The 13,272-nt window shown below is 33.0% G+C and overlaps 2 protein-coding genes across 4 annotated transcripts; both read left to right on the forward strand.

The window, feature by feature from the left end:
• Positions 1 to 1,998: 1,998 nt before the first annotated feature.
• LOC145068381 (putative receptor-like protein kinase At5g39000) lies at positions 1,999 to 5,486 on the forward strand. Of its 2 annotated transcripts, none has more exons than XM_079015341.1 (6): positions 1,999 to 2,203; positions 2,315 to 2,446; positions 2,740 to 2,853; positions 2,944 to 2,985; positions 3,782 to 4,739; positions 4,866 to 5,486. In XM_079015341.1, exons 1-5 carry the CDS (start codon positions 2,111 to 2,113, stop codon positions 4,736 to 4,738), a joined length of 1,338 nt encoding a protein of 445 aa, XP_078871467.1. In that variant the 5' UTR covers positions 1,999 to 2,110; the 3' UTR covers position 4,739; positions 4,866 to 5,486. The 2 variants fall into 2 exon arrangements, with proteins under 2 accessions (XP_078871467.1, XP_078871468.1); XM_079015342.1 differs by having other exon boundaries at positions 2,012 to 2,203; positions 2,295 to 2,446.
• A 2,121-nt stretch (positions 5,487 to 7,607) lies between these two features.
• LOC145070197 (uncharacterized) lies at positions 7,608 to 12,596 on the forward strand. Of its 2 annotated transcripts, XM_079017138.1 has the most exons (11): positions 7,608 to 7,852; positions 7,958 to 8,089; positions 8,198 to 8,335; positions 8,438 to 8,488; positions 8,576 to 8,665; positions 8,781 to 8,927; positions 9,066 to 9,176; positions 9,479 to 9,580; positions 10,012 to 10,347; positions 10,553 to 11,456; positions 11,948 to 12,596. In XM_079017138.1, the coding sequence occupies exons 1-10, from the start codon at positions 7,760 to 7,762 to the stop codon at positions 11,453 to 11,455; spliced, it is 2,103 nt and encodes a 700-aa protein (XP_078873264.1). In that variant the 5' UTR covers positions 7,608 to 7,759; the 3' UTR covers position 11,456; positions 11,948 to 12,596. The 2 variants fall into 2 exon arrangements, with proteins under 2 accessions (XP_078873264.1, XP_078873265.1); XM_079017139.1 differs by lacking the exon at positions 7,608 to 7,852 and having other exon boundaries at positions 7,969 to 8,089; positions 8,203 to 8,335.
• The last annotated feature ends 676 nt before the right edge of the window (positions 12,597 to 13,272 follow it).

The following is a 13,272-nucleotide window of genomic DNA, read 5'->3' on the forward strand; positions in this document are numbered from 1 at the left end:
CTTTCAATTTCAACCAAAATTTGTTCCTCAAAATCATCCATTAAATGTAGAAACTAATACATAATCTCATAAATTCAGCATGATATGAAGGTTATTATTTCAAATGGAATCAAATTAGACAGATATTATGCAATAAATAAGGCAATGTAATATTTTCAAAAATATAAAAGGATAATTCAGTTACTTATTAGTTACATTTTTATATACCTTAAAAGTTATTCCATTATTTCAACATTCTTATGCATTGATTTTTTTGGTGTTTGTAGCCGACCAGGCTCCATTAAGTTTCTCCCATCGTTTTGGATAGTAATTAATTTGCTACATTTGAACTTATCTGCCATCGAGTAATTACACTAATCTGACATATGTATGTATCTGTGTTTCTTTTGTTGCTCTTATGTTGTACCATGTAAAGATCTTGTATAGGCATATGGCCCTTATTTTTGTTAATTCCGTTTACCATTGTCTACTTTTGCTGCATGGATTTCGGCTAAATGATGCCCCCCTATAAATTACTAAAACTGGTACAAATGATAATAAGAATAAAATAGCTATTTACTAAAAACTAGCCAAAATATACGACAAACTTTTACAAATAAGCATAAAATAGCTATTTGCTTTCCAAAAATATGATTTTTGCATAATTTCTAAGTAGTTTCAGAAAAAACGAACAAAAAAAACCTTATAAACATATGGAAAAATAGCAATGTATTTTCATGAAAATCGGATTTGTGCATATTTAACAACAAAAATATATGCAAATGATTAAAATTTCTTGCTAAAATGTAGTTTTCTGCATATATTACTACTACTTCCCCAAAAGACAAAAACCACAAAATAACTTTACAAAATATTCAGTAAATAATGTTGTACTTTTGGAAAATCTGATCCATGTTTTCTAAGAAATAGATATGAAAATAGTTGAATTGAAATCATTTCTAAAAAGTTTGTGAATAGGAAGCATTAATGTAAACTTAGTAAAATAGGGACCATTCCTGTAAAATTAACCATTTTATCTTAATTTTCCTTCAAATATCACAAACATGTGCAACATTCGTATCCTCGTATGTAGTTTAATTTGGCTTTATTCTTTTTAGTTCATTGAAATTTGAAAAAATGAAATATTGGGATTTTACCCGAAAGCACCGTGACGCCTTTTGTGGGGTGCGGGGCACCCAACCCATGGGTTAAACAATGTTTTTTTTTTGTGTTTTGGGACTATTTAATGATCATTAACCCCTAGTGTTTGATCATTCTCAGCCTCCATAACCCTTAGAGCAATTTTTCAAAAACCCTAACGTCATCTATCTTGTTTTTAAGCTTTTTGTGAGCTTATTTCTCCAAAGTGTGCGCAAAACGTAAGTCCACGAACAAAATGGTATCGGATTTTAGCACTTTGTTTAATAACTTTAGATACAATTGGAAAAATAATGAAGATGATGGTGAAAATGACGTGGATTACATCATTTTAAGCAAAATTCTTCTAATTTTCTAATCAAAAAACAAAAATGCTTTTAAGTATTTGGAGTTTTGAAATGTTGTCAAGGAGTCCACAAATGAGTTGCAAGACAACACTATTTTTTATTTTTAGTATCATGTTTTATTTTAATGTTATGCTTTTGTTTAATATATATAATGTTAGGTTTTAATTTAATATATAACGTTTTAATTTAATTTAATGTTTTATTTTAATATCTTATTTTCATATATTATTTTAATTTAATATAATATTATTTTTTTAAATTTTACTTCAGGCAATAACTTGTCAGAGCAGATCAATCCTTGCAAATGGCAAAAAAAATTAAATTAAATTAAATTAAAAATCAAAAAGTATGATAAATCCGTGGCAGAAAAAAACTGATGACAAAAATGATAACACTGATCGGTACTAAACTTGTTAAACCTTATTCAAATTTTTTAGGAAAAAAGCAGATAGCAAATTGAGACCCGACCGAACTTCAAATGGGCCTGTTATTTTTATTTTCCAAGACGCGTATGTTCACCTTTTCATGGTGGAAATAGAACTCCACGCCACTATTATTTTATTTCCCTTTTTCATCATCTTCACTAAGCACAATTCAATTTCAACTCCAGTTTCAATAATTTATCAATGGGTGCCGATAGAAAGCTTCAAGGTGAGATCGATCGAGTTCTAAAGAAAGTTCAAGAAAGTGTTGATGTTTTCGACAGCATATGGAGCAAGGTATGCGTAAATTTATATATTTTTCTTTGAATTATTGACGTTTCTGGTTGTTGTTGTTTAGTCTGAATGCTGAAGGTTTAATTTTCGCAAGCTTTAATTTTTGTATTTTAGGTTTACGAGACTGAAAAGGCCAATCAAAAGGAGAAGTTTGAAGCCGACTTGAAAAAGGAGATTAAGAAACTAAAAAGATTCAGAGATCAGGTTAACACATGGATACATTTCAGCGAGATCAAGGATAAGCAGGTCATTTAAGTTCCCCCTTTGTATTTGTTTGTTCTTGCACTTGACTCGTGATGAATATTGAATACCTTTCCTTGTGTCACAAGTATGTCACAATCGCAGGTTACCTAGTGTAGCTATGTAGTCGCCATATGAAACAAATTTTGCTCTATGTGCACTCTTGTTTTACTTTGAAAGGAATATTGATATAAAAGATATGATGAGTTTACACTGTGTTCCCCACTAAGAGATTGGTCAGAAAAAACAAGATGCTTAGTATCTTCCTTATTGACATGGTTAGTTCCTTCTATGAGCAGGCTCTGATGGATGCTTGCAAGATTATTGAGCAAGAAATGGAACGATTCAGGATTTTTGAAGAGACAAAGACAATCTCTTTCTCTAAGGAAGGAGTGGGACAGCAGCCTAAAACGGTAGCTATGGGATCTCTTTTTGCATATGATACAGAAACTTGGCATACATGGAAATCACCATTTTGTCATTGTAAACTTTATCTCTTGTAGGATCCAGCCAAGTCAGAGACTAGAGATTGGTTGAACAATACGGTATGAAACTATGCTACTGATTGTTGTATGTGGTTTTAAATTAAGCAAATTAACTGCTTAAAATGGTCAAAATTGAGAGGAGTGACTTGGATTGGAACAAAGTTTTTTTTTTATTCAGAAAGTGAAATTAAAAGTCCAGTGGCTTGGATGATGGAACAGATGGAAAAGTTTATCGCTATTTCATGACCTTAACGATAAATTTTAAGACAACGTCTTTCACACTTCCTATAATGGCACTTATTAATAACAATGTCACAATTTATAACTTATTTAAAAATGAGAGGTGTTATGGTTTAGAAATTCGGTAAACATATAAACAGATTTCCACCCTGTTTCGTGGATGATCAACTAAAATAGAGCGAATACTTAGTTTTGTTGGGCTTGTGGATCATTTTCATGTTTTGTTTATCCCATTTCAATGAGATTGAAGACACATCCAATTCAGATGACCGCATGCTCTATTGAAACATTTATTTCGATAAATGGAATTCTACTTTTAATTACATATTTACCGCCTTACTTGTTGCTACTCCTGATCTCCTTTATATTGATTGGGTCTTCCACTTGAAAATTGTTACGTATGTATCTACATTGCTTCCATTGTTCGAAAAGGTTAAAGCCAATATTCGTTGCTACAAACACTTGTGGATAGTTGTGATATTCACTTCAGCATATTAATTTTCTTTCAAATGTGAAACCTACGATATATTTGAGACTCCTTAAGCTTACTATGTGGGACAGATTGAATACGAGTTAGTATATGCTAATTGCCCTTAACTATAAATCAACTATGCAGGATGACCTTGTTGATGCAATTTTTAATCCTAGTGAAGACCTCATTGGACTTCAGGATGTCGCGTACTTGAACATTCCTCTACGAAAATTAGTTATGGAAACTAACAACTTCAGTAAAGAATACGTGATTGCAAAGGGTGGATTTGGGTTGGTGTACAAAGCCCAAAGTGAACATGGCACTATCGCAGTAAAGATGTTGGATCCTAGGTTTGGGCAAGGAGAGCGTGAATTCATGATGGAGATTGCAATGCTTTCAGCTTATACACATAAAAATCTCGTCTCTCTTGTTGGATTTTGCAACGAGGGTGATAAGAAAATCCTTGTTTATAAGTATGAAAGTAATGGGAGTCTCGATCAACACTTACATAGGAAAGATCTAACCTGGATCCAACGTCTTCGAATTTGCTTAGATGTTGCCCAAGGATTAAAGTACCTTCATGATGATATTGGAACACAGCATAGAATACTCCATCGTGACATGAAGAGCGCAAACATCCTATTAGATGAGAATTTCAGAGCTAAGATTTCCGATTTTGGGTTGTCTAAAATAGCTCTTGCAAATGTGCCGTGTACGATTCTTATCTCTGAAGTTTGTGGCACACCAGGATATTGTGATCCAGAATACTATAAACATGGCATTCTTACACAAAAATCTGATGTTTACTCTTTTGGGGTAGTGATGTTTGAAGTCTTGTGTGGAAAGCTGGTAGGTGTTTCAAAGCATCTTGATGAGCCTTTTTCAGCAGAATTACCCCAAAGACATTACGAAAAGGGAACCTTAGATAAGATCATTGATTCCAATCTACGAAATCAAATGAGCTCCGCTTCCTTGAATATATTTTCAGCCATTGCTCATCAATGCCTGAAGTGTCGTGGACGAGATCGCCCAAGGATGAATGTGGTTGTGAAAGAACTAGAGAAAGCTTTGGTTTACCAACAAGTTCTTTTCCTGGAATAAGGTTTCACATTCTTAGCGTTTATCACCTTTTTTCTCTTTCATAATAATGCTTATTATTGTCAACATCAAATTTTATTATATGGTGCATTCATCTAAACTTAATATTTTTATTTGTTTGCTTTTATAGGCATCAAGTGGATTTTGTGTTGGAAGTTGCCCTAACTCTAGATCAGCTTGTTTGGTGGCTGTATGAGGTAGCTAGTTCTGTTATGAGCTAGTTCCATATGGAATGATATAACTGTAGAGCGTCTGAAAGTTCAAATAGCCAAAGTGATTGGTATACTCGGCACCATAGTATGCCTTCCAATTATGGCTTATTATTCTGAGGAAACTGCAGATACAGATAGGATGCACATGTAACGACATTCACACCAGCTATATATCTTATGCTCTTTGCAATATTGCTTTCCCATAACATCTTTTATTTATTGTGGATTTTCAACAAGAGATGGAGTGAATCTATTGTTAATGATCGATAGTGGAGACCTGATCGACGTTGGAGTAGAATTGATCGAAGATATTGAGGATCGGAGACGTTGAAACATAATTTTTTGATGATGATGGTGATATGATGATGTTGAAACAAAATTGGTCGGTTAAGATGTGATGCTCAATTATGATGGTATGATATTGACGATATTAGATTGTGGATGATCGATGGATATAAGATCTGATAAATACTAAACAATTGAGATTTTAGGAAGTCATATATTATTGTTATGATTTAATTAATAACTACAATTACCTACTTGCCTTTTAATTAGTAACTACAATTATTTATTTAGAAAGTCATATACTATTGTTGGAGAAAATTACAAAAATGGTCCATGTGGTATGACATAATAGACATCTATAGTCCAACTTCAATAAAATGGACAAACTTGGTCCTTGTGTTACTTGGATATTACAAACTTGGTCTCTAATCCGTTAACTCTAACTGTAGAGCCCGTTAAATACAGTAAAATTACCTTTATACCCTCATCTTTTTTATTTATATATTTGTCTTTTATTAAGATGTCCTATAGTTACAAAAATGGTCCCTCTCACCCTTATTACTGTTTATCGGAGTGTCAACACCATTCATCATATGTCGTCGTCTTCAACCAATCCCAATCCATTCAAAATCATACAAATCATCATCTTGATCTTTCATCATCTATGTATGGCAATTTAAATCACATTTCGATCCACCTTCTTATCAAGATCAGTGATCAGCAGATGAAATGGGAGCGAAACATCACAAAATCAGAGCAACTGATCCAACTAATATCAAAACCACAACTTCAATCTTACTTCATCGAAATCAATCATTCAAGGAAAGCGTCGTAATCATCGACAAATAGCCAAGAACACCATTACCCGAAAATTTCTCAGATCAAAATATTGTGTTCAGGGCATAATAGTCGACTTTTTTTTTTCAGAAATAAACTTCAACCTAAATGAACAATTAAACGGATTCAACTGCAGACAATAATTTTCAAGACCATTACTATATATTTAATCAATCATAAGAACAAGATGAAGAATTGATTCTAGCAGTGGGTTTGAATGGAACACGTTGATGACAAAAAAATCATAAAAATCGGTTAAATCAATCAAGTATAATCCGTGAACTTTAGTGGATTTCAATCGATTCTGATATGCAAGCTTTGAAGCACAAGCCGTGAATGGAAACATTAAAGAATGCAGACCCAAGAAAAATATACGAAGAAGAAGATGAAAAATTAGTGAAAACTTGCAATGAACAGTAGGATGGATTGCAATTTTCTTTTTTATCAATTAAATTTACCAATGAATCAACAAATGAGTAGAATAAATCAACTAAGCAGGAACTCAATGAACACAACATATTCAATGAGCAATAAATAATGATGGACAACAATATTTATTTTGGCAAAAGACAAAAATAATTATCAAGATCAGATGATAAATAGAGTGGATGTGGGAATACCTCATTAGTGATTATCCTATGTAAGAGAGAAAATCTAAAGAAAACTCATCATAAAGACCCAATGTTTATAAAACCAATAAATACTTATTTTGCAACAAAAAAATTAAAGATTATATATATATATATATATATATATATATATATATATATATATATATATATATATATACAAATTGAGAACTCAGTCGGTCAAATTATAACATGAAATGGGCGGTTATAAATACAAAATGTATACAAAACAACAAATTAAGGAGTTTATTTTACAATTAACTAATTAATCTACCCTAATAAATGAAAATATTTTTGTCATTTGTCATTTCCTCAAGATTTTTGCCACATGTCATTATGTGAAAATTTTGAATTACTTAAATTGCACATTTTATTATGTGGTATTTTTATTTTTTTGTTACTAAAAAATTAATGAATCCCATTAATTAACACCTCTATTATAATTAATGAAACATTTATTATTTAAGATAAGTATATTTTTCTCCATAAAATGAATATAATAATAAATTATTTTTTTTTTCTATCACTAAAAACATTTATTATGATTTTTTTGTTACATAATTAAAATAATGAAATATTATAAAATAATATTGTCAAAATTGAGATATAATAAAATATATTTTGTTAAACTTTGAAATGAAGTAGACATTAAAATTATTTAATGTTTATACCTTGATATTAAACTTTATTTTTAATAAACTCGTGTATTATACGGATCTCGTACCTAATAATAATAATAATAATAATAATATTATGTACAATTAAGAATTGTTTTATTTTTTTGGTCGTTTTCCTAAAACTCTAAATTGAGACCCGACTACCCAACCCAGCAAAATACGTTCAAATAGACCTATTATTATTTTACTTTCCAATTCCAAGACCCTTATATTCCCCATTTCACCTTCATATTGTTTTATTTTCCAAGGCGCGTATTTCGCTTTTCATCTTCTTCACTCAGAAACAGAACTCCACTGAAAGACAAGACTGATGTGTTGGCCGGCGAAGGTTTTGGATGCTTAGATTTCACAATCTAATTTCAATAATAGATTTAATAACTGTTAATGGGATCCAGTAGAAAGCTTCAAAGTGAGATCGATCGAGTTCTAAAAAAAGTTCAAGAAAGTGTTGATGTTTTCGACAGTATATGGAACAAGGTATGCGTAAATGTTTTTGATCTTCTCTGAATTACTGACGTTTCTGGTTTTTGTGTAATCTGAATGCTGAAGGTTTCATGTTATGTTTGGATATTCGTATTTTAGGTTTACGATACTGACAATGCCTATCAGAGGGAAAGGTTTGAGGCCGAATTGAAGAAGGAGATTAAGAAACTTCAAAGGTACAGAGACCAGATTAAGACATGGATTCAGTCCAGCGAGATCAAGGATAAGAAGGTCATTTGAGATCCCCCTTTGTATTTCTTTGTTATTGCACTTGAATAGCCATGAACGCGTTGGTTACCCAGTCTAGTTGCCTTATTTCGTCTACCTCCTTCCTCGTAGGTTAGTGCCTCTTATGAGCAGGCTCTGATGGATGCTCGCAAGCTTATTGAGCGAGAAATGGAACGATTCAGGATTTGTGAAAAGGATACAAAGACAAAAGCTTTCTCTAAGGAACGCCTGGGACAGCAGCCTAAATTGGTAGCTATTGCCATTTCTTTTAGTCTTTTTGCACATGATACAGAAACTTAATTAGCATACATGGAAATCACCTTTTGTCATTGTAAACTTTATCTTTTGTAGGATTATAAGGAGAAAGCCAAGTCAGAGACTAGAGATTGGTTGAACAATACGGTATATGAAACTATTTTATGGATTTGAAGGCCTGTCTTTGCTTTAATGCTTGAAAGTTGGCACTGATTCGTGCTTATAATTGTTTAGGTGTTTGAGCTGGAATCTCAAATCGATGGATTTGAAGCTGAGATGGAGGGGCTATCTTTAAAGAAAGGAAAAGTATGGCCTCCGAGACTGGTAATATGATGAATACTAGATTCAATTTCTTTAAATTTCACCTCATAATTAATTAATAGACACCATTTCTGTAAAATTTAATTACCTTACATTGGATACGTTTTTTGTTTCATAGAGACATTTAGAGTCATCAATTGCTAGGCACAAGGCTCATATATTGAAGCTAGAGTTGATATTGAGGCTGCTGGATAATGATGAATTGAGTCCTGAGCTAATCAATGATGTTAAGGACTTCACTGATGACTATGTGGAACGAAATCAGGTTACATTTTATTTAATTCCTCACACTTTTTATCAATTTTATCTTTGAGATTCTCGATGCTTTGTCACCTTTGTCAAATTGAATATGAAGGAATTTTCAACCAGCATTTAAACCTACCACAAATCGTCTTTACTGCAGGAGGATTTTGATGAGTTTGAGGATGTTGATATGCTATACGACATCCTACAGCTGGATAAAGTAGAGGCGCTAGAAGATTTTGTTATTAGTGGGACACCTGGCCTCATTAAGGTACATAATTTCTATTGTTGAAAACCCTACTTCCAAATTATATTTCATTTCATCATCCTCATATATCAGTTACAAACTTATAATACAATTATCTTGTCATAACATCAGAGGAGCCATAATCATCGCCATTTGTCATCAAATTTAATTAAATAACAATGTACTCTCTCGTTCTTATCAAGTTAGGTAATACACTAATATTAGCATTAGCCCAACATTAGTTCCTATTTGTGAACGATGTCCTTTTCATGCAGAGGATTTTTACCTGAGAATTATCCGGACGATTTAAATTTCTTTTTATTCAGGTTGGTGCAAGCATGAACAACATTGAACACAGATTTCAAGCTACAAGTCTGTTTCCGGTAATTGTTCCACTGACAAAAGAAGGAAAACAAAATGGTTATAAGGTAATGTATATTGTTTTTTATTGCTTTATACATATACATATACATGGTCATATACAGATACGGATACAGATACGGATACACATACGTTTTTATGGTTTTTAAAGCTTATAATATATTAGTTTTTGGGATGATGATATTGATCACTATAACTGTTTAAGTTTATTATGAATTTTGAAACTTATACATATACGTATACATACACACATTTGATTTTTATGGATTTTGAAACTTAAAATATTTTAGTGTTTTGGGATGATGACATTGACTATAACTTTTTAAGTTTATGACGGACTTTCATATTGGTTTATATGGCTTATATAAAATATCTTATAATTTATTATATACAATGCAACATTGAAACCGTTTTGTTCCTGTATCACAGAGACTTGATAAAACTGAAGCAATAAAATTGAATCAAACCTTTTATTTAGGTCGGTGCAAACATGGACAACATTGAACAGAGATTTCAAGCCACATGTCAATTGCCGGTAGTTATTCCACTGACAGAAGAAAGACAACAAAATGAATCACAACCTTTTATTCAGGTTGTTGCAAACATGGACAAAGTTGAACAGAGACTTCAAGCTACACATCAGTTGCCAATAGTTGTTCCACTGACAGAAGAAAAAAAACAAATCGAATCACAACCTTTGATTCAAGCTGGCACAAGCATGGACAACACTGAACAAAGACTTCAAGCTACATGTCAATTGCCAATAATTGTTCCACTTCCACCAGAAGAAGTAATAAAACAAAACGGTTATAAGGTATAACACGCCTTTTATCTCATCAACTGATGCATCTCACTAATATGTCTAAAGTTATTATTATAAAATTAATCAGGAAGATATTGTTTAACACCTGTGAGCAATAGTAGAACTGAGTAACTGATAAAACGTCGAACAAATTAAAAGAAAAAATCACATTATAGTATAGTGGTAGTTTCCTAACAACAACCTCATTGGACTTCAGGACTTCGATCACTTGAAGATTCCTCTCGGAACATTACTTATGGCAACTAACAACTTCAGCAAAGAGTACGTGATTGCGAAGGGTGGATTTGGGTTGGTGTACAAAGCCCAAAATGAACATGGAATTATCGCAGTAAAGAAGTTGGATCCTAGGTTTGGGCAAGGAGAGCGTGAATTCATGATGGAGATAGCAATGCTTTCAGCTTATACACATAAAAACCTTGTTTCGCTTGTTGGATTTTGCGATGAGGGTGATGAGAAAGTTCTTGTTTACAAGTATGAAAGTAATGGGAGCCTTGACCAACATTTATGTAGGAAAGATCTAACTTGGATCCAACGTCTTCGAATTTGCTTAGATGTTGCCCAAGGGTTAAAGTATCTTCATAATGATATTGGAACACAACATAGAATTTTACATCGTGATATGAAGAGCTCAAACATCCTATTAGATGAGAATTTCAGAGCTAAGATTTCCGATTTTGGGTTGTCCAAAGTAGCTCTTGCAAATGTGCCGTGTACGGTTCTTATCTCCAAAGTTTGTGGCACGCCGGGATATGTTGATCCAGAGTATTATAAACATGGCATTCTCACACAAAAATCCGATGTTTACTCTTTTGGGGTGGTGATGTTTGAAGTCTTGTGTGGAAAGCTGGTGGGTGTTTCAAAGCATCATGATGAGCCTTTTTCAGCGGAATTACCCCAAAGTCATTACGAAAAGGGAACCTTAGATGTGATCATTGATTGCGATCTACGAATTCAAATGAACTCGGCTTCCTTGAGTACGTTTTCAGCCATTGCTCATCAATGCTTGAAGTGTCGTGGTCGAGATCGTCCAACAATGACTCTGGTTGTGGAAGAACTAAAGAAAGCTTTCGTTTACCAAGAAGCTGTTTCCCCAGAATAAGGTTTATAACGTTCTTAGCTTTTATTATCTTTTTTTTTTCTTTCATAATGCTTATTGTCAACATCAAGTTTTATTTTATTGAAAACTACAAAAATGTCCCTTGTGGTGGGAGAATCTAATATTTTATTAGAAGTCATGTTTAATAGTGTGTTCCAAATTACAAGTTCAAATACATTACATATGAACTTTGGGCAAGTATCATAGTCAAGTGGGATCCAAGCACTCAACTTGGGGAAGTGGGTATCCGCCATTGGGGTGGGTGGATGTAGTGGGACCTTTCTCATTTTAATGATAGATAGATATTAAAAAAAATGTAAAAGTTAAATCAAAGGGTATAATAGTCTTTTTAGTTTGGGATGAGTACAAAGCCACAACAAAATTTGCTATTTCCAAACTTGTTGGACCGTGCCCAAAGAAAAATGCGAACCATAGGGACCTTTATTTTGTGACTGGTTCATGTAAATTTTATTTCCTATTTGATTGTTTTTACAGGCATCAGGTGGATTTTTGGTTAGAAGTTTCCCCACACCCGAAGCTCCTCCATGCCTCGATGCCTACACAATTGTAGAGGGTAAATATAATCAGCTTGTTTGGCACAGCCGTATGGGGGAAATATTGTAAAACGTCCATCTACTATTCTCCACATGATGTAAGAATGATCGCTACTATGTGGGATCTACCAAGCACTTGAGTGCCATGTGGTATTTGATTATGCTTTGGTTCAGTGGTACCCTTGTTATCTCTAAATGCTCATGGTTTGTTGAACATGTTTCTTGTACTGCGGGTGTTAATTTTGTAACACTTATCCAAAGTGATTCAAAGTCTTCTATCAAGATTTTTTTTACGCCTAACGACAACATGATTCAGATCCATGCCCAACGTGATTCAGAGTCCTCTAACGACAACATGATTTAAAGCCATTTCTCCGGTATAAACCATTTCTTACCTTACATGTCAAAACTATTGAAATTGAATTCATGGCTTGCTTTATTATACTTTCAATAATATCAGGGAGACCACATACAAATATTTTACTAAACATCTGTGAAACTTTCAATTCCAAACTGCTTGGTTGAAGGGATAGACCTATAATGTACACAAGATTGTTGTAACTTAAATTGTTATGTTTTCCTTGTTTAAATTGGTATGTGCATGCTGCTATCAATATGGTCACAAAACCTGACAATGTTGACAAGTTTTTGACCTATCTATGGAAATGGTCAATTTCTTGCCTAATGGATACCTTATTGACAAAATGTTCAAAATTATCATGTATTGGTTCACAATAAAATCACAGTAAGGACTCATCATGTTACTATACATGTATAAAAATCACACAACATATTATACATATAAATTTAACAATTGTAAATAGAAACAAGTTCATAATTAAGTCAACATAGTTCATTGCATTATGATATACAACAAGTACCAAAAAAGCCATTCGCAGACAATTTAAACTTGATAAACATCTCATAAAACTAAAGACAATTGTTACAGTTTCAACAACAAAAGAACCCCCTTTTCCCTTCGAAAACGTACATCACCCAAAATACACCTAATCCTTCATTAGATGCTAAAAAATAGGCAACAAACCAAAGAACAAATACTTGTACTTAGCATTTGTACTACTTGGCGGAGCTCATTCATGGACCTGACTAACCGGGAATAACTTCTATAGCTCCTAGACACATCGGGGGACTTAACCAACCTACAAAACACAACTGATTCCACTTTGAGAACAAAACCAGAATCTCCTACCTGGATTGAGATTCAGGATGCCAATATTATTGCTTGGGTACCACATGCACATATCA

This window comes from Lactuca serriola, chromosome 8 (assembly GCF_051521515.1).
Source record: "Lactuca serriola cultivar US96UC23 chromosome 8, Lser_US96UC23_V15, whole genome shotgun sequence".
NCBI classification, from domain to species: domain Eukaryota; kingdom Viridiplantae; phylum Streptophyta; class Magnoliopsida; order Asterales; family Asteraceae; genus Lactuca; species Lactuca serriola.